The 27,532-nt window shown below is 42.9% G+C and overlaps 1 protein-coding gene across 2 annotated transcripts in view; it reads left to right on the top strand.

The window, feature by feature from the left end:
- Positions 1 to 27,532, top strand: part of LOC121587337 (kelch-like protein 4) — a 73,849-nt gene that overhangs the window by 3,987 nt on the left and 42,330 nt on the right. The window contains exons 1-2 of one of the 2 annotated variants that reach the window (XM_045209222.1): positions 13,007 to 13,418; positions 13,470 to 13,818. The exons of the other annotated variant lie outside the window; for it this stretch is intronic. Of the exons in view, the coding sequence (XP_045065157.1) occupies positions 13,328 to 13,418; positions 13,470 to 13,818 (440 nt within the window). The 5' untranslated portion in view covers positions 13,007 to 13,327. Of the gene's footprint in view, positions 1 to 13,006; positions 13,419 to 13,469; positions 13,819 to 27,532 lie in introns of those variants that run through there. 2 annotated transcript variants of the gene reach the window in all.

Below are 27,532 nucleotides of genomic sequence, written 5' to 3' on the forward strand. Positions count from 1 at the left end.
GAACTCGGCACTTGGAAATCTCAGACTTCAGTGCGTTCAAGACAACTGGGAACTCGTAAAAAAACGCGCCCCTGACTGGGAAAATAAGTTTTGAACGGTCATCCAACTCGGAATTCCAAGTCGGGAACTCAGGCCTCTTTCTAGAGCTCCGACCTGAAGATCACTGACCTAATGATTTGACCTTGTTTTTTTCTGAGTTCCCAGTTGTCTTGAAAGCACCATAAATTCAGAGAATGCCAGACTTTGATGACAAAGTTTGATGACAAAATTTGCCCACGAAGGACCGCCGCACCACCTTCCTGTTCAAGTGAGCACAGCACAACAAGGTGAGTCCAAAAATGTCTTGTATGCTGCTGCATAAATGATGTAATATGCCAGGGAGATATGTATAATGTAGCTAAGAAAGTAATACTAAGTGTATGTTGTGTAGTAAGCTGTTAGTAGCCCATGTGCCTCACCCTAATAATTTGGTCCCTTTTCTCCTCATAACTTAGCCTGCTGTTCTGACTTGGTGGTGCACATGTAGCCTATAGCCTGTTTTAGAGAAATGTCATCATAGAATATTATAAGAGCTTTCATTGTCTGCTTATATGCCCCCTTTATTTATCCTACGGTTCTGACTTGGTGTACAGGGAGAACACTGTAAGAACGTATGTTCTGAATTCTGTCGCTGTACGTTTAAAAAGTGCTGAACAAATAGTTATATTGACTACGTCCGTCCTAGCTCGCTCATTAATGTCTTAATCGAAATTACGGATTGCCTCTTGTCCGCTCATCGTTCCCTTATGCCATAGTTTGTACATCTCAATTGTCAATTGAAACCACATTTGTTTAAGCAAGTCAGCCATATCAGCTATGTTTTTTTTTAAAGGCAGTAAATGAGGCTGAATGAACTGTTTCACTGCCAGACAAGGCTCCGCTGATAGCCATGTGTAGTGGTGGGAAGCTGTTGGTATTTGGTATTTTATTTGATGTCGGCCCTAACAGTTTGTGGGCACTGTTTGTCACCGTTATAGTCCAAATAATGTATTGTTTAGTGTTGTGTTGTGTTGTGTAGTGGCATGCATCTAAAAAAAATTTTTTTGTAGTTTGCCCCACCAAGATTTACATTCTAAAATCACCACTGAACCTATTTTATAACTGTCAAATAAATATGATCATATTTAGTGACAGTACAAATTTGGCCCCATTTAATTTACTGTAACTGATGACAGAGCATTTTCTACCAAGCGTCCTGTGAGCGACACAGAGACACCATTCGAATGTCTGCAGATTTCGTTCCTCAGTGACCAAGAGAAAGTGGTCGAGTTTCAATTCTACAAAATGATTTAGTATCTTTTCATGCTCTAATATCTGGCTGAGAATATCACAGTGGGATGAAACGATTGCTGGATTCTCCCAGGATGGGCTCCGTCACTCAGACAGAGAGCGAATTCATTAGTTGTAAGGATAGGCCAGAAAGTGTGACACGTCACTCCCCATGCAAAAGTGGGGTATGAAACCTGAACCTTCAAGTCAGCTCCACTGACAGAGTGGTAGCAGAGAGCAGACAGACGGGGCTTTCTGGCACTATAAGGCACTGGACCCTGCAGAGAGCAGACAGACGGGGCTTTCTGGCACTATAAGGCACTGGACCCTGCAGAGAGCAGACAGACGGGGCTTTCTGGCACTATAAGGCACTGGACCCTGCAGAGAGCAGACAGATGGGGCTTTCTGGCACTATAAGGCACTGGACCCTGCAGAGAGCAGACAGGTGGGGCTTTCTGGCACTATAAGGCACTGGACCCTGCAGAGAGCAGACAGACGGGGCTTTCTGGCACTATAAGACACTGGACCCTGCAGAGAGCAGACAGATGGGGCTTTCTGGCACTATAAGGCACTGGACCCTGCAGAGAGCAGACAGACGGGGCTTTCTGGCACTAGAAGGCACTGGACCCTACAACTTTCACAGAGCACTTTGTACACCAAAATGTCAGTCGGAACTAGTCCAGAAGCTAAATAGGGGACTTATCATCGAAGATTGACTTACCTGTATAAATAAAGGTTAAATAATAGTCAGTGGAGAAAACATCACTTTATAGAGATATCACTTTGAATAGGTCAGTGCAGAACATATTTTATCAAGGAGACTAGGCGTGTAGCATAATAGTGTTGTCCTTTCATCAATTAGTGTTGTAGCTAAGACCACCTGGCGTAATTAAGAAAGGGTAACAGCGTATCATGGTTAATGACTCCAATACTTAACTATAAGTGGAAGACGTCTCCTGTGGAAGAAAAATAAAGCCTTTTTATTTATGAGAATGAGATCAGTAGGCTACAGTTGTTTAGGACTGACCCTTCATTTACACTACATGTGTAACAACCATGTAAACGTTTTACTTATTGTAAAGTATTACACTTATTGAAAAGTGAAACCTTTATCAGTGGAACCTTTCATTCTGAATATGTTACAGGATATGCAGCACAATGCTTTTGAACATGAAGTCTATAATCTTAAGTTATTCAATGATACCTTACAGAGGGAGAATTCCTGTTTAATCATTTAATTATCTATCTATCTATCTATCTATCTATCTATCTATCTATCTATCTATCTATCTATCTATCTATCTATCTATCTATCTATCTATCTATCTATCTATCTATCTATCTATCTATCTATCTATCTATCTATCTATCTATCTATCTATCTATCTATTTATATATATATATCATCTATATCTTTAATAGCCCTCTTGGATATAGTTAGATAGAGGGGTATCAAGCAGAAACATCATTCTTATTGGCTCTTTAGCATTACGTATGTCCGTGAAAACAAAGGATTATCCCTGTACTTCACACGTGACCTGGACTCCCTGCTGTTGTTTGCATAGATTTAACATTCAGTTGAAGTCGGAAGTTTACATACACCTTAGCCAAATACATTTAAACTCAGTTTTTCACAATTCCTGACATTTAATCCTAGTAAATATTCCCTGTCTTAGGTCAGTTAGGATCACCACTTTATTTTAAGAATGTGAAATGTCAGAATAATAGTAGAGAGAATTATTTATTTCAGCTTTTATTTCTTTCATCACATTCCCAGTGGGTCAGAAGTTTACATACACTCAATTAGTATTTGGTAGCATTGCCTTTAAATTGTTTAACTTGGGTCAAATGTTTTGGGTAGCCTTCCACAAGCTTCCCACAATAAGTTGGGTGAATTTTGGCCCATTCTTCCTGACAGAGCTGGTGTAACTGAGTCTTTTGATTCATTATCATTTTATTTTTGCCTTGATTCATTATCTTTTATATATATATAGCTTTGATTCATTATTGTTTAGTTTGAGCCTTGATTCATTATCATTTTGTTTAACCTTTGATTCATTATCATTTTGTTTTAGCCTTGATTCATTATCATTTTGTTTTAGCCTTGATTCATTATAATTTTGTTTTAGCCTTGATCCATTATCTTTTTGTTTGAGTCTTGATTTATTATCATTTTGTTTGAGCCTTGATTCATTATCATTTAGTTTTACCTTTGGTTCATTATCAATTTGTTTTAGCCTTGATTCATTATCATTTTGTTTTAGCCTTGATTCATTATCATTTTGTTTTAGCCTTGATTCATTATCTTTTTGTTTGAGCCTTGATTTATTATCATTTTGTTTGAGCCTTGATTCATTATCATTTTGTTTTACCTTTGATTCATTATCTTTTTGTTTGAGCCTTGATTCATTATCATTTTGTTTTACCTTTGATTCATTATCATTTTGTTTTATTCTTGATTCATTATCATTTTGTTTTAGTCTTGATTCATTATCATTTTGTTTAATCTTTAACTCATTATTTTATTTTAGCTTTAAATCATTATGATTTAATTTTTACTTTGATTAATTATCATTTTGTCTTAGCCTTGATTCATTATCATTTTGTTTTAGCCTTGATTCATTATAATTTTGTCTTAGACTTGATTCATTATCATTTTGTTTTAGCATTGATTCATTACCATTTTGTTTTAGCATTGATTCATTACCATTTTGTTTTAGCCTTGATTCATTATCATTTTGTTTTATCCTTGATTCATTATCATTTTGTTTTAGCCTTGATTCATTATCATTTTGTTTTAGCCTTGATTCATTATCATTTTGTTTTATCCTTGATTCATTATCATTTTGTTTTATCCTTGATTCATTATCATTTTGTTTTAGCCTTGATTTATTATTATGATTTTGTTTTAGCCTTGATTCATTGTCATTTTGTTTATTGGTTTTAAGGGAAGGACAATATATGATACACCACACATTTATCCAAAGGGCCTTGAGTACATACCCCATCCCATTACCTTGTATTAGGGACTTGACAACAGGGCATTCACATTACTGTACAAGGATGGTATGAAGAGAGAGAGAGAGCGAGAGAGAGAGAGAGAGAGAGAGAGAGTGAGAAAGAAAGAAAGAAAGGGAGAAAGAGAGAGAGAGGGAGGGAGAGAGAGAGAGAGAGGGAGGGAGAGAGAGAGAGAGAGAGAGAGAGAGAGAGAGAGAGAGAGAGAGAGAGAGAGAGAGAGAGAGAGAGAGAGAGAGAGAGAGAGAGAGAGAGAGAGAGAGAGAGATGCTTATCTTAGCGGCTAGCTAACTGTTTAATATTTTCTTGGCTCATCAGTATAACGGTCAACTGATGGCTCACAGCATATGAATAAGCCATTGAGTGTAGTGGGTACAAGAGCTGTAAGTTCCTCCTCTCCTCTGTATATAAAGGCTGCGTTACAAAAATGGCACCCTGTTCCCTATTTGGTTCACTACATTTGACCAGGGCTCATAGGACCCATATGTCTCTGGTCAAAAGTAGTGAACTATGTAGGTAATAGGGTGTTATTTGGAAAGCAGCCTTTATATACAGAGGAGAGCATGAGGCTAGTAGACTGATGAGATACACTGCTGCAGCATATTGAAATATTTCACTCTCAGCAGCTTGTATGAGCAAGAAATAATTCATCTTTGCTGGTGTACAGTATAAAAATCATTCATATTTGAACGCACAGGACCATATTGACAAAGGAAATTGCATACTGTAAATACTGTATACTTCAGGTAACACTTTACAAAAAGGTACCCTTTTTAAATAACCGTAATAATAAACCCTTTATAAACGCTTTATAAAAGGTACCTTATTGTAAAGTGTTACCCACCTTTAATAGTATATATCTCCAGATACGGATATGGACTTTGGGATAGCAGATGACTACTGCTCTCAGTTTATGATTCATGAGTTAAAATATTTATGATATCTCCACTGCCATACATATATATTTGTTATTCAATCTATGAAATGTCACGGAATTAGTATATACACTATGTTGACAAAGTATTAATATATACAGTATGTTAACAAGGTATTAATATATACAGTATGTTGACAAGATATTAATTGAAACAGTATGTTGACAAGGTCTTAATATATACAGTATGTTGACAAGACATTAAATATACAGTATGTTGACAAGGTATTAATATATACAGTATGTTGACAAGACATTAAATATACAGTATGTTGACAAGGTATTAATATATACAGTATGTTGACAATGTATTAATATATACAGTATGTTGACAAGGTATTAATTGAAACAGTATGTTGACAAGGTATTAATTGAAACAGTATGTTGACAAGGTATTAATATATACAGTATGTTGACAAGGTATTAATTGAAACAGTATGTTGACAAGGTATTAATTGAAACAGTATGTTGACAAGGTATTCATATATACAGTATGTTGACAAGACATTAAATATACAGTATGTTGACAAGATATTAATATAAACAGTATGTTGACAAGGTATTAATATATACAGTATGTTGACAAGGTATTAATTGAAGCAGTATGTTGACAAGGTATTAATATATACAGTATGTTGACAAGGCATTAATATAAACAGTATGTTTCCAAGATGTATCCAAGATACATCTTATTAAGATGTATCCAAGATGGCGTAGCAGTGCGGTCGTGTACTATGTGTGTGTCCGTGTAAATAGCCTGTTTTTGTATTTTTTGGGGGTATTTTTCGTACATATTTCCCTATCACACTTTTCATCCTTCTACTAAATATACTTTCCTGAAACCCGCCTCACTCAATGTGGAACGGATTCTATTATTGACTTACCTTTTATCTAGAATCTCCAGTTGAAACTAGCTAGCCAGCTAACTAGCTACTTGCTATTAGCCACCGTTAGCAGTTTTCACCCAGAACATCGGATTTTCTGCCAGAATAACTGAATCACTGGACATTAACACCGGATCGCAACTAGCTAGCCGCAACCGAATGGATGTTGCTGTTGGCTAATCACCACTGCCCCCGAAGCAAGCATCAGTTAGCCTTGAGCTAGCCTCGAGCCAGGCCCATATCCCGGCTATCTACCTCTCTGTCTACCGGACGGGAGTAGCCAGCTAACTAGTTACTTGCTATTAGCCACTGTTAGCGGTTTTTCACCATTGTCCGTGGCCTGCACTACCTACCAGCCAGCTCTAGCCTGGACTATTATTGGCCAGTCTGCACTGTCTGCACAGTGCGTTATCGACCCAGAACATATCGTTTTTTTCTGCCAGAATCACTGAACCTTTAACTCCGGATCATCGCAACTAGCTAGCTGCAACCAAATGGCTGTTGTTATTGGCTAATCAGCCTTGAGCTAGCCTCGAGTCAGGCCCATCTCCCGGCTATCTACCTCTCTGTCAACCGGACTGGACCTCCTAGAGTTGACATGAAGCCCCGCTGATCCATCACGACTGGTCTGCCGACGTAATCGTCTGTGGTTTCAACAGGCTTCCCGTTGGGTCGACCACGAAGATCCATCTGCTAGCCACGGCCTGCTAGCACACGCAAACAACAGCCTTGCTTCCTGCTAGCCAGTGCTGTGGCACCAATTGCTCTCGGACTCACATATTGATGTTCACTGGACCTTATGATCACTCAGCTGCACAGCTGATGCCTGCGGGACTGTTCCTTTACACGGTACCCTGTCCTGTTTATTCTGTTTAGCCTCAGCCCAAACTTTATCGCCATTACCAGTTGTTGTCTTAGCTCTCTCTAATAACACCTGTGATTGCTTTATACCTCTCTCCCATGTCAATATGCCTTGCTTATTGCTGTTTCGGTTATTTCTAATTGTACTATTTCACTGTAGATCCCCCAGCCCAGCTAAACCTGCCTTAGATAGCTCCTTTGTCCCACCCCCCATACACGCGGAGACCGGCTCAATCGGTGCCTCCAGTGATGCTATCTCTTTCATTGTTACCCAACGCTTAGGTTTACCTCCACTCATATCCTTCCATATCCTTGTCTGTACATAATGCCCTGAATCTATTCTACAATGTCCGGAAATCTGCCCCCTTTACTCTCTGTACCCAACGCACTAGAATACCAGTTCTTAAAGCCTTTAGCCGCATCCTTATTTTAGTCCTCCTCTGTTCCTCTGGTGATGTAGAGGTTAACCCAGGCCCTGCAGCCCCCAGTATAACTCCTACTCCCCAGGAGCTATCATTTGTTGACTTCTGTAACCGTGAAAGCATTGGCTTTTTGCATGTTAACATCAGAAGCCTCCTCCCTAAGTTTGAGTTATTCACTGCGTTAGCACACTCCGCCAACCCTGATGTTCTAGCAGTGTCTGAATCCTGGCTTAGGAAGGCCACCAAAAATTCAGAAATGTTCATCCCCAACTACAACATTTTCCATCTAGATAGATCTGCCAAAAGGGGTGGAGTTGCAATATACTGTAGAGATAGCCTGCAGAGCTCTATCATACTATCCAGGTCTGTGCCCAAACAGTTTGAGCTCCTACCTCTAAAAATCCACCTTTACAGAAATAAGTATCTCACTGTTGCCGCTAGCTACAGACCCCCCTCAGCCCCCAGCTGTGCCCTGGACACCATATGTGAATTGATTGCCCCCCATCTATCCTCATAGTTCGTACTGCTTGGTGACCTAAACTGGGATATGCTTAACACCCCGGCCATCCTACAATCCAAACTAGATGCCCTCAATCTCACACAAATTATCAAGGAACCTACCAGGTACAACCCTAAATCTGTAAACATGGGTACCCTAATAGATATCATCCTGACTAACTTACCCTCTAAATACACCTCCGCTGTCTTCAACCAGGATCTCAGTGATCACTGCTTTATTGCCTGCGTCCGTAACGGGTCCGCGGTCAAACAACCACCCCTCATCACTGTCAAACGCTCCCTAAAACACTTTAGCGAGCAGGCCATCCTAATTGACCTGGCCCAGGTATCCTGGATGGATATAGATCTCATTCCGTCAGTAGAGGATGCCTGGATGTTTTTTAAAAGTGCTTTCCTCTCTATCTTAAATAAGCATGCCCCATTCAAAAAATTCAGAACTAAGAACAGATATAGCCCCTGGTTCTCCTTAGACTTGACTGCCCTTGACCAGCACAAAAACATCCTGTGGCGTTCTGCATTAGCATCGAATTGCCCCCGCGATATGCAACTTTTCAGGGAAGTTAGGAACCAATATACACAAGCAGTTAGTAAAGCAAAGGCTAGCTTTTTCAAACAGAAATTTGCATCCTGTAACACTAACTCCATAAAGTTTTGGGACTGTAAAGTCCATGGAGAATAAGAGCACCTCATCCCAGCTACCCACTGCACTGAGGCTAGGAAACACTATCACCACTGATAAATCTACAATAATCGAGAATTTCAACAAGCATTTTGCTATGGCTGGCCATGCTTTCCACCTGGCTACCCCTACCCCGGTCACCAGCTCTGCACCCTCTGCTGCAACTTTCCCATGCCCCCCCTGCTTCTCCTTCACACAAATTTAGACAGCTGATGTTCTGAAAGAGCTGCAAAATCTGGACCCCTACAAATCATCTGGGCTAGACAATCTGGACCCTTTCTTTCTAAAATTAGCCGCCAAAATTGTTGCAACCCATATTACTAGCCTGTTCAACCTCTCTTTCATAACGTCTGAGATCCCCAGAGATTGGAAAGCTGCCGCGGTCATCCCCCTCTTCAAAGGGGGTGACACTCTAGATCCAAACTGTTACAGACCTATATCCATCCTGCCCTGCCTTTCGAACGTTTTTGAAAGCCAAGTTAACAAACAGATCACCGACCATTTCGAATCACACCGTACCTTCTCTGCTATGCAATCTGGTTTTCTGAGCTGGTCATGGGTGCACCTCAGCCACGCTCAAGGTCCTAAACGATATTATAACCACGATCGATAATAGACAGTACTGTGCAGACGTCTTCATCGACCTGGCCAAGGCTTTCGACTCTGTCAATCACCACATTCTTATTGGCAGACTAAATAGCCTTGGTTTCTCAAATGACTGCCTCGCCTGGTTCACCAACTACTTCTCAGATAGAGTTCAATGTATCAAATCGGAAGGCCTGTTGTCTGGACCTATGGCAGTCTCTATGGGGGTGCCACAGGGTTCAATTCTTGGGCAGACTCTTTTCTCTGTGTATATCAATGATGTCGCTCTTGATGCTGGTGATTCTCAGATCCACCTCTACGCAGATGACACCATTTTGTATACATCTGGCCCTTCATTGGACACTGTGTTAACAAACCTCCAAACGAGCTTCAATTCCATACAACACTCCTTCCGTAGCCTCCAACTGCTCTTAAACACTAGTAAAACTAAATGCATGCTCTTCAATCGAACGCTTCTGGCACCCGCCCACCCCGACTACAATCACTACTCTCGACGGGTCTCACCTAGAGTATGTGGACAACTACAAATACCTAGGTGTTTGGTTAGACTGTAAACTCTCCTTCCAGACTCACATTAAGCATCTCCAATCCAAAGTTAAATCCAGAATCGGCTTCCTATTTCGCAACAAAGCCTCCTTCACTCATGCTGCCAAACATGCCCTCGTAAAACTGACTATCCTACCGATCCTTGACTTCGGCGATGTCATTTACAAAATAGCTTCCAACACTCTACTCAGCAAATTGAATGTAGTCTATCATAGTGCCATCCGTTTTGTCACCAAAGCCCCATATACTACCCACCACTGTGACCTGTACGCTCTTGTTGGCTGGTCCTCACTACATATTCATCGCCAAACCCACTGGCTCCAGGCCATCTATAAATCACTGCTAGGCAAATCCCAGCCTTATCTTAGCTCATTGGTCACCATAGCAACAACCACCCGTAGTCTGCGCTCCAGCAGGTATATCTCACTGGTCATCCCCAAAGCCAACACCTCCTTTGGCCGCCATTCCTTCCAGTTCTCTGCTGCCAATGACTGGAACGAACTGCAAAAATCTCTGAAGCTGGAGACTCTTCTCTCCCTCACTAACTTTAAGCATCAGTTGTCAGAGCACCTTACCGATCACTGCACCTGTACACAGCCCATCTGAAATTAGCCCACCCAACTACCTCATCCCCATATTGTTATTTATTTTGCTCATTTGCACCCCAGTATCATCTTTTGTACTATAGCCTATTTTATTGCCTTACCTACATAACTTGCTACATTTGCACACACTGTATATAGATTTTCTATTTTCTGTTGTATTTTTGACTTTATGTTTTGTTTTACCTCATATGTAACTCTGTGTTGTTGTTTTTATCGCACTGCTTTGCTTTATCTTGGCCAGGTCGCAGTTGTAAATGAGAACTTGTTCTCAACTGGCTTACCTGGTTAAATAAAGGTGAAATAAAATAAAATAAATAAAAAGGTATTAATATATACAGTATGTTGACAAGGTATTAATATATACAGGATGTTGACAAGGCATTAATATACAGTGCGTTGACAAGGTGTGACTGACTGTCTAAAAATATACCACATGAAATGTATAAAGGGGCATTCTTTGGACTTTTAAATGAATGACATGGTTGTTGATTGAATCCGACATTGCCCTTTTTAATGATCTAACCTTTGGTTATAATGTCATTAGTAGACCTCCTGTCAATACGGTAAATAACAACTATAACGTATGAGCACAAATAACATATCACTGTACAAACCACAACTACAGACCTATAGCTAATTGTTTGTCTGTGGCGTCCATCTCCGGGACCATGTGACATTTTTACGTTTACATCACTTATTTACAATTTCATCTGCATTTATTTTACAAATAAGAACATTTTCCAGAATTGTGTCTTTGATGTCTTTGAAAACTGATCAGCAGTGGCAGCTTTTCAACCTTGACGGTTCATCATTAATGCTGAGTTTCTACTAGTATGAGGAGGACGGGGAGGAGAGAATCATTACTTTGCATGGTTGAATGGCTGCATTGAGAGATAGAGCCTCTTTCCCCATGGGATGCCGTGACACGTGGGGGGACAGTAGTGTGTAGGCAGATGTGATGTGATGTGTGAGTGTGTATGTATGGTCATGTGCATCATGTATGATAGCATAGCATGAGGCTGCTACTAGAGACGGAGGAGATAATGCTGTAGATTTTTTCTTCCCTTCCTCAGAGAAGAGATGATTTACTTGGTTAAGCTGTGACCTCATCATGCTGTGTGTATGATACCCACTCCCTCCTCCCTCTTGCCCTCCCTCTGGTGAGGGGCTGGAGCTGCTCCCTCCCTCCCTCCCTCCCTCCCTCCCTCCCTCCCTCCCTCCCTCCCTCCCTCCCTCCCTCCCTCCCTCCCTCCCTCCCTCCCTCCCCTCTGGTCAGGGCTGGAGCTGCTCCCTCCCTCCCTCCCTCCCTCCCTCCCTCCCTCCCTCCCTCCCTCCCTCCCTCCCTCCCTCCCTCTCCTCTCTCCCTCCCTCCCTCCCTCCCTCCCTCCCTCCTCCCTCCCTCCCTCCCTCCCTCCCTCCTCCCTCCCTCCCTCCTCCCTCCCTCCCTCCCTCCCTCCCTCCCTCCCTCCTCTCTCTCCCTCCCTCCTCCCTCCTCCCTCCCTCCCTCCCTCCCTCCCTCCCTCCCTCCCTCCCTCCCTCCTCCCTCCCTCCCTCCCTCCCTCCCTCCCTCCTCCCTCTTGCCCTCCCTCTGGTGAGGGGCTGGAGCTGCTCCTCCCTCCCTCCCTCCCTCCCTCCCTCCATCCCTCCCTCCCTCCCGCCCTCCCTCTCTCCCTCCCCCCGTTGGTGAGGGGCTGGAGCTCCTCCCTCTCTCTCTCCCTCCCTCTGGTGAGGAGCTGGAGCTCCTCCCTCCCTCTCTCCCTCCCCCCGTTGGTGATGGGCTGGAGCTCCTCCCTCCCTCTCTCCCTCCCCCCGTTGGTGAGGGGCTGGAGCTCCTCCCTCTCTCTCTCCCTCCCTCTGGTGAGGGGCTGGAGCTGCCTACTCCAACATGATCAACTACTGGATACTGGGCTGGGCTGGGCTTGTGAAACGTTTCTCATTTCTGTTTCGGTTCCTGTGTGTGCGTGTGCAGTGAGGACATGGAGCGAGTGAGCGAGACCGAGAAGAGAAGTGAGGGAGGGAGGGAGGGAGTGTGTGTGTCATGAATGTGCATTAACTCAGCTAACAGGCAGCAGCAGGAGCAGCAGCAACTGAAACACAGAGAGAGAGACAGAGACATAGAGAGCGAGAGAGAGAGAGAGAGAAAGAGAGAGAGAGAGAGAGAGAGAGAGAGAGAGAGACATAGAGAGAGAGCGAGAGAGAGAGAGAGAGAGAGAGAGAGAGAGAGAGACATAGAGAGAGAGCGAGAGAGAGAGAGAGAGAGCAGAGAGAGAGAGAGAGAGAGAGAGAGAGAGAGACATAGAGAGAGAGCGAGAGAGAGAGAGAGAGAGAGAGAGAGAGAGCATAGAGAGAGAGCGAGAGAGAGAGAGAGAGAGACAGAGAGAGAGAGAGAGAGAGAGCCGAGAGATCGAGAGAAAAAAAAGAGAGAGAGAGAGAGAGAGAGAGAGAGAGAGAGAGAGAGAGAGAGAGAGAGAGAGAGAGAGAGAGAGAGAGAGAGAGAGAGAGAGAGAGAGAGAGAGAGAGAGAGAGAGAGAGAGAGAGAGAGAGAGAGAGAGAGAGAGAGAGATAGAAAGAGAGAGAGATAGAAATAGAGAGAGAGAGAGAGAGAGAGAGAGAGAGAGAGAGAGAGAGAGAGAGAGAGAGAGAGGGAGAGAGAGAGAGAGAGAGAGATGGAGGGAGGAGGAAAATAAGCTCAGGCACAGGGAGACAAAAGCTGCAGAGAGAGAGAGAGAGACGGTTCCCTTCTTGCCCTCCACTAAAAGAACAACGGAGGAGGAGGAGGAGAAAAGGAGTAGGGAGGCGTACAGTACAGAACATACCGAAACTGGATTCACAGGCTCCCTTTTCTTTACCCTCCTCCATGTTTTAGGGAGATTCTACACTAGTACACTAGTACATCTGACTGCTGCCTTCTTCTTCTGCTCTGAAAAGAAAGAAAGAAAGAGAGGAGGATGTCAGTGTCGGGGAAGAAGGAGTTTGACGTGAAACAGATCCTCAGGCTTCGTTGGCGCTGGTTTAGTCATTCATCTCAGAGTTCTGCCGGTGGAGGAGGAGGAGGTGGAGGAGGAGGAGGAGGAGGAGGAGGAGGAGGAGGAGGAGGAGTAGGATACCTCCAGGAGAACTTTGATCACAGAGGGACCCCAGTCCAGGGCAGGCTGAAGAGTCACTCCCGGGACAGAGGTGGCAGCGGAGGGGGACTCCGGAAGCAGAACAGCAACAGTCCGGTCCATAGTATCCTGGCCCCCACGCCTGTCTATGTCAGAGCCAGTAATCAATCATGGCACCAGCAGAACATTATTCAGCACCTGCAGCAACAGGGTGGCCAGGAGATGCCTAAGAACAGCAGCTCCCCTAACAACACGAGGAAGGAGGACTGCTCCAAGAGCAGCCAGGAGAATGTGAAGAGTGTAGAGGAGTCCTCAGAGGCGGAAGCAAGAGACAGGTATGTCAAAGCAAGAGACAGGTATGTCAAAGCAAGAGACAGGTATGTCAAAGCAAGAGACAGGTACGTCAAAGCAAGAGACAGGTACGTCAAAGCAAGTGACAGGTATGTCAAAGCAAGAGACAGGTATGTCAAAGCAAGTGACAGGTATGACAAAGCAAGAGACAGGTATGTCAAAGCAAGAGACAGGTATGTCAAAGCAAGAGACAGGTACGTCAAAGCAAGAGACAGGTACGTCAAAGCAAGAGACAGGTATGTCAAAGCAAGAGACAGGTATGTCAAAGCAAGAGACAGGTACGTCAAAGCAAGAGACAGGTACGTCAAAGCAAGTGACAGGTATGTCAAAGCAAGAGACAGGTATGTCAAAGCAAGAGACAGGTATGTCAAAGCAAGAGACAGGTATGTCAAAGCAAGTGACAGGTATGACAAAGCAAGAGACAGGTATGTCAAAGCAAGAGACAGGTATGTCAAAGCAAGAGACAGGTACGTCAAAGCAAGAGACAGGTACGTCAAAGCAAGTGACAGGTATGTCAAAGCAAGAGACAGGTATGTCAAAGCAAGAGACAGGTATGTCAAAGCAAGAGACAGGTATGTCAAAGCAAGTGACAGGTATGACAAAGCAAGAGACAGGTATGTCAAAGCAAGAGACAGGTATGTCAAAGCAAGAGACAGGTACGTCAAAGCAAGAGACAGGTACGTCAAAGCAAGAGACAGGTATGTCAAAGCAAGAGACAGGTATGTCAAAGCAAGAGACAGGTATGTCAAAGCAAGAGACAGGTACGTCAAAGCAAGAGACAGGTACGTCAAAGCAAGAGACAGGTACGTCAAAGCAAGAGACAGGTACGTCAAAGCAAGAGACAGGTATGTCAAAGCAAGTGACAGGTATGTCAAAGCAAGTGAAAGGTATGTCAAAGCAAGTGACAGGTATGTCAAAGCAAGAGACAGGTATGTCAAAGCAAGAGACAGGTATGTCAAAGCAAGAGACAGGTATGTCAAAGCAAGAGACAGGTATGTCAAAGCAAGTGACAGGTATGACAAAGCAAGAGACAGGTATGTCAAAGCAAGAGACAGGTACGTCAAAGCAAGAGACAGGTACGTCAAAGCAAGAGACAGGTACGTCAAAGCAAGAGACAGGTATGTCAAAGCAAGAGACAGGTATGTCAAAGCAAGAGACAGGTATGTCGAAGCAAGAGACAGGTATGTCAAAGCAAGAGACAGGTATGTCAAAGCAAGACACAGGTATGGATGGAACTGAGTCAAAACAATCATAGTCACATTGAGAACCAATCTTGGTAAAGCCTGAGGTAGTTGTATTTTCCAAGAGGTAACTGCTTTAGCACCTTGTTTACATCTACAGTATGCCAGTGGTGTAAATTACTTAAGTAAACATACTTGAAAGTACTACTTAAGTAGTTTTTTTGGGGGTATCTGTACTTTTACTTTTACTTCACTACATTCCTAAAGAAAATAATGTACTTTTTTACTCCGTAGATTTTTCCTGACACCCAAAAGTACTTGTTACATTTTGAATGCTTAGCAGGACAGGAAAATGGTATAATTCACACACTTATCAAGAGAACATCCCTGGTCTTCACTACACCTGCTTCGTTTGTAAATTATGTCTGAGTGTTGGAGTGTTGGAGTGTTGGAGTGTTGGAGTGTTGGAGTGTGCCCCTGGCTATCCATACATTAAAAAACAAGAAAATGGTGACGTCTGGTTTGCTTAATATTAGGAATTTGAAATTATTTATGCTTTTACTTTTGATACTTAAGTATATTTTAGCAATTAGAATTACTTTTAATACTTAAGTATATTTAAAACTAAATACTTTTAGACTTTTACTCAAGTAAGGATTATATTGGGTGACTTTCACTTTTACTTGAGTCATTTTCTATTCAGGTATCTTTACTTTTACTTAAGTATGACAATTGGGTACTTTTTCTATCACTGCAGTAAGCTATGGTGGAGGTTCACAATATACAGTGAGGGAAAAAAGTATTTGATCCCCTGCTGATATTGTACGTTTCCCCACTGACAAAGAAATGATCAGTCTATAATTTTAATGGTAGGTTTATTTGAACAGTGAGAGACAGAATAACAACAAAAAAATCCAGAAAAACGCATGTCAAAAATGTTATAAATTGATGTGCATTTTAATGAGGGAAATAAGTATTTGATCCCCTCTCAATCAGAAAGATTTCTGGCTCCCAGGTGTCTTTTATACAGGTAATGAGCTGAGATTAGGAGCACACTCTTAAAGGGAGTGCTCCTAATCTCAGTTTGTTACCTGTATAAAAGACACCTGTCCACAGAAGCAATCAATCAATCAGATTCCAAACTCTCCACCATGGCCAAGACCAAAGAGCTCTCCAAGGATGTCAGGGACAAGATTGTAGACCTACACAAGGCTGGAATGGGCTACAAGACCATCGCCAAGCAGCTTGGTGAGAAGGTGACAACAGTTGGTGCGATTATTCGCAAATGGAAGAAACACAAAATAACTGTCAATCTCCCTCGGCCTGGGGCTCTATGCAAGAGCTCACCTCGTGGAGTTGCAATAATCATGAGAATAGTGAGGAATCAGCCCAGAACTACACGGGAGGATCTTGTCAATGATCTCAAGGCAGCTGGGACCATAGTCACCAAGAAAACAATTGGTAACACACTACGCCGTGAAGGACAGAAAGCATATATACAGGGCCGTCTGAAGTTTGCCAGTGAACATCTGAATGATTCAGAGGAGAACTGGGTGAAAGTGTTGTGGTCAGATGAGACCAAAATCGATTTATTTGGCATCAACTCAACTCGCCGTGTTTGGAGTAGGAGGAATGCTGCCTATGACCCCAAGAACACCATCCCCACCGTCAAACATGGAGGTGGAAACATTATGCTTTGGGGGTGTTCTTCTGCTAAGGGGACAGGACAACTTCACCACATCAAAGGGACGATGGACAGATTCTTTGACAGAAGATAATCTGTCAAATCCGTCAAATCTTGTGTGAGAACCTCCTTCCCTCAGCCAGGGCATTGAAAATGGGTCGTGGATGGGTATTCCAGCATGAAAATGACCCAAAATACACGGCCAAGGCAACAAAGGAGTGGCTCAAGAATAAGCACATTAAGGTCCTGGAGTGGCCTAGCCAGTCTCCAGACCTTAATCCCATAGAAAATCTGTGGAGGGAGCTGAAGGTTCGAGTTGCCAAACGTCAGCCTCGAAACCTTAATGACTTGGAGAAGATCTGCAAAGAGGAGTGGATCAAAATCCCTCCTGAGATGTGTGAAAACCTGGTGGCCAACTACAAGAAACGTCTGACCTCTGTGATTGCCAACAAGGGTTTTGCCACCAAGTACTAAGTCATGTTTTGCAGAGGGGTCAAATACTTATTTCCCTCATTAAAATACAAATCAATTTATAACATTTTGCCATGCGTTTTTCTGGATTTTTTTTTTGTTATTCTATCTTTCACTGTTCAAATAAACCTACCATTAAAATTATAGACTGATCATGTCTTTGTCAGTGGGCAAACATACAAAATCAGCAGGGGATCAAATACTTTTTTCCCCTCACTGTACAGTACAAGTCAAAAGTTTGGACACACCTACTCATTCAAGGGTTTTTCTTTATTTTTACTATTTTCTACATTGTAGAATAATAGTGAAGACATCAACACTATGAAATTACACATATGGAATCATGTATTAACCATTAAAGTGTTAAACAAATCTTTTTTTATATTCTTCAAAGTAGCCACCCTTTGCCTTGAAGACAGCTTTGCACACTCTTGGCATTCTCTCAACCAACTTCACCTGGAATGCTTTTCCAACAGTCTTGAAGGAGACCCAACATATGCTGAGCACTTGTTGGCTGCTTTTCCTTCACTCTGTGGTCCAACTCATCCCAAACCATCTCAATTGGGTTGAGGTCAGGTGATTGTGGAGGCCAGGTCATCTGATGCAGCACTCCATCACTCTCCTTCTTGGTCAAATAGCCCTTACACAGCCTGGAGGTGTGTTGGGTCATTGTCCTTTTGAAAAACAAATTATAGTACCACTAATCCCTAACCAGATGGGAGGGCGTATCGCTGCAGAATGCTGTGGTAGCCACGCTGTTAAGTGTGCCTTGAATTCTAAATAAATCACTGACAGTGTCACCAGCAAAGCACCATCACACCTTCTCCTCCATACTTCACGGTGGGAACCACACATGCAGAGATCATCCGTTCACCTACCCTGCGTCTCACAAAGACACAGCAGTTGGAACCAAAAATCTCAAATTTGGACTCATCAGACCAAAGGACAGATTTCCACTGGTCTAAAGTCCATTGCTCGTGTTCCTTGGCCCAAGCAAGTCTCTTCTTCTTATTGGCGGCCTTTAGCAGTGGTTTCTTTGCAGCAATTAAACCATGCTGTGTAGCTACTGTATCATTTTCAAATGAACTCCAACTGGTGCAGCTGCCTTTATAACTCACCAGGGGGGTAGTTCACTGGTGCAGCTGCCTTTATAACTCACCAGGGGGGTAGTTCACTGGTGCAGATGCCTTTATAACTCACCAGGGGGGTAGTTCACTGGTGCAGCTTCCTTTATAACTCACCAGGGGGGGGTAGTTCACTGGTGCAGCTGCCTTTATAACTCACCAGGGGGGTAGTTCACTGGTGCAGCTGCCTTTATAACTCACCAGGGCGGGTAGTTCACTGGTGCAGCTGCCTTTATAACTCACCAGGGCGGGTAGTTCACTGGTGCAGCTTCCTTTATAACTCACCAGGGGGGTAGTTCACTGGTGCAGCTGCCTTTATAACTCACCTGGGGGGTAGTTCACTGGTGCAGCTGCCTTTATAACTCACCAGGGGGGTAGTTCACTGGTGCAGCTTCCTTTATAACTCACCAGGGGGGTAGTTTACTGGTGCAGCTGCCTTTATAACTCACCAGGGGGGTAGTTCACTGGTGCAGCTTCCTTTATAACTCACCAGGGCGGGGTAGTTCACTGGTGCAGCTGCCTTTATAACTCACCAGGGGGGTAGTTCACTGGTGCAGCTGCCTTTATAACTCACCAGGGCGGGTAGTTCACTGGTGCAGCTGCCTTTATAACTCACCAGGGCGGGGGTAGTTCACTGGTGCAGCTGCCTTTATAACTCACCAGGGCGGGGGTAGTTCACTGGTGCAGCTGCCTTTATAACTCACCAGGGGGGTAGTTCACTGGTGCAGCTGCCTTTATAACTCACCAGGGCGGGGGTAGTTCACTGGTGCAGCTGCCTTTATAACTCACCAGGGGGGTAGTTCACTGGTGCAGCTGCCTTTATAACTCACATGGGGGGTAGTTCACTGGTGCAGCTGCCTTTATAACTCACCAGGGGGGTAGTTCACTGGTGCAGCTGCCTTTATAACTCACCTGGGGGGTAGTTCACTGGTGCAGCTGCCTTTATAACTCACCTAGGGGGTAGTTCACTGGTGCAGCTTCCTTTATAACTCACCTGGGGGGTAGTTCACTGGTGCAGCTGCCTTTATAACTCACCAGGGCGGGTAGTTCACTGGTGCAGCTGCCTTTATAACTCACCAGGGGGGTAGTTCACTGGTGCAGCTGCCTTTATAACTCACCAGGGGGGGTAGTTCACTGGTGCAGCTGCCTTTATAACTCACCTGGGGGGTAGTTCACTGGTACAGCTGCCTTTATAACTCACCAGGGGGGGTAGTTCACTGGTGCAGCTGCCTTTATAACTCACCAGGGGGGTTGTTCACTGGTGCAGCTGCCTTTATAACTCACCAGGGGGGTTGTTCACTGGTGCAGCTGCCTTTATAACTCACCAGGGGGGTTGTTCACTGGTGCAGATGCCTTTATAACTCACCAGGGGGGTAGTTCACTGGTGCAGCTGCCTTTATAACTCACCTGGGGGGTTGTTCACTCACACAATCTACTCTACAGGACAAAGAAACGGAAATCAATAGAATATCTTAAAATTATTAATTGGACGTTATGGACGTCATGCATGGTATCACAGACGACTTTGTGTTTTTGTGCAGATAAGGCTTCCTAAGCCTTTGTTTTATTCCTGTGAGAATAAAGAAGTGTATATTCAGTTTAACTCAACATGGTCCTCAGCTCAGACAACAGCAGCAACATAGATTTTAGTGCACATTAATGTATTCATACTGGGAGTTAAAGTGGCTTCAGGAAGAACACCCATTACATCAGAGAGAAGAGAGAACACAGTCACAGGAAGACAGACAGGCCTTATAAAACAGAGAGAGAGAGAGAGAGAGAGAGAGAGAGAGAGAGAGAGAGAGAGAGAGAGAGAGAGAGAGAGAGAGAGAGAGAGAGAGAGAGAGAGAGAGAGAGAGAGAGAGAGAGAGAGAGAGAGAGAGAGAGAGAGAGAGAGAGAGAGAGAGAGAGAGAGAGAGAGAGAGAGAGAGAGAGAGAGAGAGAGAGAGAGAGAGAGGAGACAAGGACATATGCATGAATATAAATTATCCACACTAGAGGATCAAATATTACGGTTCTTATGAAAGAGAGGATTTTCAATTGTTACTCAGATTGTGATATTAAACTCCCTCCCCCGTACGTATTTTTGCTGTGCTATATCCGTTTGCTAGTTCATGTCTGGCATATTCTTTTATCGTAAAGTAACCTATAAAAAGGATCATGTTCAAATGCATCCTTTGGAGTTTGGGCTGTGTTATGTTGTGTTGTTCTGAACATCTTTCAGCCCATTTATATTCCAGGTGATTTCTGGGGTGATGTCTTGTTCTGCTTTGTGTTGCTGCAGGGAGGTAAACAGGTGTTGTTGTTAAAAGGTGAGCACTAAGAGCCAATCAGAGATGAAGAGAATCTGTCTCTCCTCTCTGTGGCAAACTCATGCGACGAGCCCTTCACAGACACTGAGACCAAAACAAGACTTTCTATACCTGTAGATCAGGTGGTATTCAAACTTCTTTCAGCGGGGACCCCATTTTTTTTAGCCAGAACTTCTGGGGAGCCCTTTTTTTTCCACCAGAATTGACCCCACCCCTACCCAAATGACACAACCTTAAAATTAGGTAAATTTAGATTTTTACATCAATAAATAATTCATCTAATTTTCATCTCTCTTTAATTTCTCGTCAAAATTATCACAAACGTTTGTATATTGTGCCATATGGAAAGAAGCAGAAGCTGATCAGCCAACATGAGTAGAGGTACAACCGAAAAATGTCTAGACGTCATTGGACAGAAAAAGGTGCAACGCTCGCTCACCATTAAAAATGTGTAGTTTTATTAGACAAGTTTAAAAGGTCGACGTTACGGCTTACAATGGCCTTATTCAGAATCGGAATACAATCATCTGTACACTATTTTTTCGCCCCAACTGCAATTGATCCCAACTTTGAATACCACTGCGAGTAGACGAACAGAACAAATCATAGGAACGTGTCACTTTGTTTTTGCTAAATCTTATCGTTAGACTTTAAAGGTGTATTGCATTGGATATTCTGAAGGATGTTAAGTATAGTGTTACCAATATTTAATAGAGTGTTACCAACATGAATAGTGTTACCAATATTTAATAGAGTGTTACCAATATTAAAAGCGACTTTTCTATCAGGCTGCATCCTGTTTAATGTACTGAACTATACGTAGTATGGTAAAGTCTTTGTTATGAAGATGGTGGGTAGGCAGCGCTCTTGAACTCTTCAACAAACTGGTTATTATGTTAATAATCTGGACTCAAGCAGGAGGGGTCAAGCAGGGGTCAAACACAGTTGATTCATTTTTTCTCCCGCTGCTTTGTGCTATTCTTCCAAGATGAGCAAATATTTATTTATTTTATTTATTTAAATAGTCCCGTGACTCTCAGTTCGTAGAGACTGGTCGCTTGCAACTCCACGGTTGTGGGTTCGATTCCCACGGGGGGAGTAGTATGAGGAAAAAGTCTTTAAAAAAAAAAATTATCCACTCACTACTGTAAGTCACTTTGGATAAGAGTGTCTGCTAAATGACTTAAATGTAAATACCATGTTACTCCGTGCTATTCTACCAATAGGATCAAATACTCTGTGCTATTATACCAAGATGATCAAATACCCTGTAACTCCGTGCTATTCTCAATCATCTCTAATGATATTCCATGAGCTCCTTCGGTGGCCCATAATATGGGGCTGTTAGTGAACTCCTCAAAAATGAAACGACCTTCCAAGTTGACAGTACAGATCCGATAACATAGATCTGATGTACTTTTAAAAAAAATCTCTTGTAATATTAAGTCAATAACATCTATCCCAGGATGGAGACAGGATTAAGGGATATCAGTTGATCAGTGTTCTGTGTTCTGATTTTTCTGTATTTTAATGCACCATGGCATCTGTCTATTATATATCATTGGTTTCACATTCATCAAAAGCTAACCAGATCTGTGTAGTATTTGATAAAGATATTCATATTAATTCCCTCTACCATCTGAGTGGGGATCCAATTACTTTTCACATCATAAAATTGGTTGATGCGTAATTTCTCACAATCTCATAAATCTACCAAATTAGAATCTGGCTGTAACTGTGAGTGTTCAAAAACATTCATTCTAGTCTTTTGCCACCAGCACATTTAAGTCATAGTCATTAGTCAAACTTAGTTCCCCTCAATTGACTTGTTTCACATGGAACATTTTTTATGAAATATAAACCCTCCCCCAACCAATATATCACGGTATCATTGGAGAGCTCCTTGGATTTCTCGTATATGCTCATCACTGACATCCAAACGACCTCTCATTGCTGCCAAACAAACAACATCTCAACCTGCTTTCTATAAAATATAGGACACAACCCAAAATATATAGAAACCCTGAACCCTTCTTATAAAAAAAACGCTAACAGAGGTTTGAGTCAGCAGCTGTTACCGTGAATGATATCTCAATTTCCCCCCCTCAGTCGCCTCGGAAGAGAAACGCCACCACCTTCTCCTTGTCAACGGCAGTAACTCAGGTGTTTTCTTGACGGCTCATAGGGTCTTGATGGTTTACAGGGCTCTCAGTTGGTGGTTGACACCCACAGTCTGACGTTAACATCCCATAAAACACGTGGAATAAGCGAGCAGTAGGAGAAGGTATTATCTAGTCAGGAAGGAATTGTTACAGAATTTGCAAGATACAAAGAAATCAAACAACCCCCTTTCAAATTTAAACTGTTGTTTTGTTTATATCCTTGAAATGTGTTGCTAGGGACCTAGCCAGACAGGTATCTGTAGGAGCGGTCTTATTGTCGGTCTTATCCGTTAAATGTGTTGCTAGGGACCTAGCCAGACAGGTATCTGTAGGAGCGGTCTCATTGTGGGTCTTATCCGTTAAATGTGTTGCTAGGGACCTAGCCAGACAGGTATCTGTAGGAGCGGTCTCATTGTGGGTCTTATCCGTTAAATGTGTTGCTAGGCACCTAGCCAGACAGGTATCTGTAGGAGCGGTCTCATTGTGGGTCTTATCCGTTAAATGTGTTGCTAGGGACCTAGCCAGACAGGTATCTGTAGGAGCGGTCTCATTGTGGGTCTTATCCGTTAAATGTGTTGCTAGGGACCTAGCCAGACAGGTATCTGTAGGAGAGATCTTATTGTGGGTCTTATCCGTTAAATGTGTTGCTAGGGACCTAGCCAGACAGGTATCTGTAGGAGCGATCTCATTGTGGGTCTTATCCGTTAAATGTGTTGCTAGGGACCTAGCCAGACAGGTATCTGTAGGAGCGGTCTCATTGTGGGTCTTATCCGTTAAATGTGTTGCTAGGGACCTAGCCAGACAGGTATCTGTAGGAGCGGTCTCATTGTGGGTCTTATCCGTTAAATGTGTTGCTAGGGACCTAGCCAGACAGGTATCTGTAGGAGCGGTCTCATTGTGGGTCTTATCCGTTAAATGTGTTGCTAGGGACCTAGCCAGACAGGTATCTGTAGGAGCGGTCTCATTGTGGGTCTTATACTCCTTAAACCCCAATCAGCAAACTCGGGGAAGTGGTTTGCTAACACCTGCACATTTTCCACTTAAATATACATTTCCACTTTCCTGATGTCCCTCAGGCCTTGGCAGAGTAATCATGTAGGTAATCTATGGATGTGGAATGCCAAATCTCACTAAGGAATTGAATGTAGTTTTTCTTACCACGGCAAATAGTATATTTCTACATGTAACACGTTTTCAGCAGAACATTTGCACATGTGATCTAAGACACTGTATCGCAGTGCTAGCTGTGCCACTAGAGATCCTGGTTCGAGTCGAGGCTCTGTTGCAGCCGGCCTCGACCGGGAGACCCATGGGGCGGCGCACAATTGGTCCAGCGTCGTCCAAGGTAGGGGAGGGTTTGGCCGGCAGGGATGTGGGTTCGTTTCCCACGGGGGGCCAGTATGAAAAAAAACAAAAAAAATAAAAAAACATTTGTATGCACTCACTAACTGTAAGTCACTCTGGATAAGAGCGTCTGCTAAATGACTAAAATGTAAATGTAAAATGTTATCAAGCATATTTTATACACACACGACATATCAGCAAGTACTAGGACCACTCACACCTCTGTAAATATGAATGGATGAATCCGCAATGAAACCACTCATTCTAAAGCATGGCAGGTAGCCTAGCAGTTAAGAGCGTTGGGCCAGTAACCGGAAGGTCGCTGGTTTGAATCCCTGAGTCGACTAGATGTAAGATCTGCCGATGTGCACTTGAGCAAGGCTCTTAACCCTAGTTGCTCTGGATAAGAGGCGTCTGCTAAAGGAGTAAAATGTAAATAAACGTCTGATTGATGCCGCTCCACTTAAACCAACCTGACATACTATAAATCAATATCTTACCGGCTATATCCTACATTATCTATCAAGGCTGGGGAGACATTATGCTGACAGGACTACTTTACTGATATGCTTTACAACACATAGTGTTGTCTCAAATAGCACCCTATTCCGTATATAGCGCACTACTTTTAACCAGAGAATAGGGTGACATTTGGGACACTATGGTCCCTGGTAAAAGGTACTGCACTATAGGAAACAGGGTACCATTTGGGACTCACCCAGGGGGGTTTACAGTAGCGGGGAGGGAGAGAGACAGTATATTGGGGCAATAACCCTCCATTAATAGCTGTAGCAATTTTTCTCCATGTGCTCTCAGACACAAAGATACCTGTGGTTGTTCTCTAAACCAGATACCCCTGGTAGATTCAGACGTAAAGAGATTTGTGTTTGTTCTCTAAACCAGATACACCTGGTAGATACAGACGTAAAGAGATTTGTGGTTGTTCTCTAACCAGATACCCCTGGTAGATTCAGACGTAAAGAGATTTGTGGTTGTTCTCTAAACCAGATACCCCTGGTAGATTCAGACGTAAAGAGATTTGTGGTTGTTCTCTAAACCAGATACCCCTGGTAGATTCAGACGTAAAGAGATTTGTGGTTGTTCTCTAAACCAGATACCCCTGGTAGATTCAGACGTAAAGAGACCACACTGTTAAAGAAGCTAGTTAGCTAACCCTAACCCTAGCCTTTATGCTAACACAGACATACCCATCTTAAAGAATATCTGTAACAACAAACGGAACAGCAGACTTAAACCATTAGCTATCTGACTGTCAGTACGGTGAGGGTGGTGGCGGAAAGGGTTATCTGCAGCAAAAGGCTTGGTAGTCTCCCGCCTGACTGCTGGGATGAAGTGATATCCCTGAATGAACGAATCTGACTCTCTCTCTGCTCCACACATCTGAAAGCTAGCCTGGCAGATATACACTGAAGGAAACAGAGACACAGTAGGATCTAATGGAGCTAGGCTATACTATGTGGACTGACTTGGCATGCCATGTGGGCCTTTGTATAAGTCCTTTCTCTACCAACGTAATGCCTTAAGGGGGCAGTGGGCTAGCTGCTGTAAGTCGTTTAGAAAGAAAGTGGACAGGACTTCAGTCTAAATCATTATTTTTACAATAATCCCGTTGACATTAGTTATAATAAGACTTATAGTTATAAGATTTACAGACCAAGACCTTTAAATATTGCTTTGGAATGAGGAGACGTGCAAATACACTTTATATATACAAAAGTGTGTGGACACCCCTTCAAATTAGTGGACCCCGTTGCTGACAGGTGTATAAAATCGAGCACACAGCCAGGCAGTCTCCATAGACAAACCTCTGCAATATTAACTTACTGTACCTCTGCAATATTAAACCTTGTGCTCCTCTTTTTGTATTTTCTTGAAGCACAGGATTATCCATAATATGTACAATATAAATGTTTGTTATGTTACCCCCTTACAGATAACCTGAAACAATGCCTGGGTAATGTAGCATTAAGGATTCTCGTTGGAGTTTTTAAAAATATTCTCCTAGTTTAGAGACTAATTCAATGGCTGAGCATGCCCCTGGCAAACAACCCCATTTAAAAAAAAGAAAATAAACACCTCAAAGAAATTTACAGCTCCCAAGAATGCTATACCAAAGCAATTAGTGTCCTGGAGATTGGTAGGCATGAAAAACTCTTACAGCGTTCCTTTGAGCCCACACAGAGGTAATATATCTAGTTTTTACAGCCCCAGTCCCAGTCCTTATTCAGTCTAGTTTAGTGTTGCCAACCAAGGTTGTATCCCAAATGGCCCCATTCGTTCCCTGGTGAAAAGTAGTACACTATATAGGGAACAGAGTTTAATGTGACAGGGCAATAAATTATAGCTGCATTTAGCATAAAGCATCCCAATAAAGGTGTATTCTATAGGCTGTGGACCCGGCCTCCTATATATATATATATAAAAAATGCCTTCAGCAAAATTAGTTTTACAGAATTTAGTTTCTGAAAAGAGGAAAGCCACACGTTCTGCTGTATGTGTGGACTCTGTTCCTATTCCATATTAATACGGTGGCGTTGACTGATACCATAACGTCACAGATGTTGACATTTCTTACATTCTTCATGTACAGTATGTTCTTTGATAACTATGAATCTCCTCATAGAAAAGCTTTTAGAATCAGCTAATTCCCCCCTGAGAGTTGAGACTGTTTATGCAGTTTAACAAACGATTTTAAATGTCAGCAAGAGGATTTTCTCCCCTTGAAGGACACCAAAGTAACTGGTCTGAATTATTCGCCACAAATCTGAAGGATTATTTAGACTCCGTAAAAACAGCATGTAATCTACCGGTCTTTGGGGAGTGGGGCTAAGAAAACAGCATTACCACAATACTGTGAAGGGGAAACCAGTTCACTTGCTTAGTCCATTTCTATCAAAAAAAAAACAAACATTTTGTTTGGAAGGCGAGGTGGGAGTTGCCCAGATTGTAAGCAGCCTGTCCCGTTGGAGTTAGCGCTCAGTTTCTTTACCACTTAGGTACGTAGTTTTAGTTGTTACACTTTTAATCCGGCTCAGACTGGTGGGGAAAGAAGACAATTTAGTCAATAAAATGATGTTTGACTGCCGCATAGCAAGTTGGGTTTCATCGTATCACTGTGATGATTGTGTTACTTTGATTGTGATGCAATAAACCTTTTTGGTTTGCTAGGGACACTCTTAGAAAAAAGGGCTCCAAAAAGGTTATTTGGCTGTCCCCATAAGAGAACCCTTTTTGGTTCCACGTATAATTATTTTGGGTTCCAGGTAGAACCCTTTAGGGTTCCAGGTAGAACCATTTAGGGTTCCAGGTAGAACCCTTTAGGGTTCCATGTAGAACCCTCTGTGTAAAGGGTTCTACACAGAACCCAACAGGGTTCTACCTGGAACCAAAATGATTCTA

The sequence above is a fragment of the Coregonus clupeaformis genome, chromosome 29, assembly GCF_020615455.1.
Source record: "Coregonus clupeaformis isolate EN_2021a chromosome 29, ASM2061545v1, whole genome shotgun sequence".
Taxonomy (NCBI): Eukaryota; Metazoa; Chordata; class Actinopteri; order Salmoniformes; family Salmonidae; genus Coregonus; species Coregonus clupeaformis.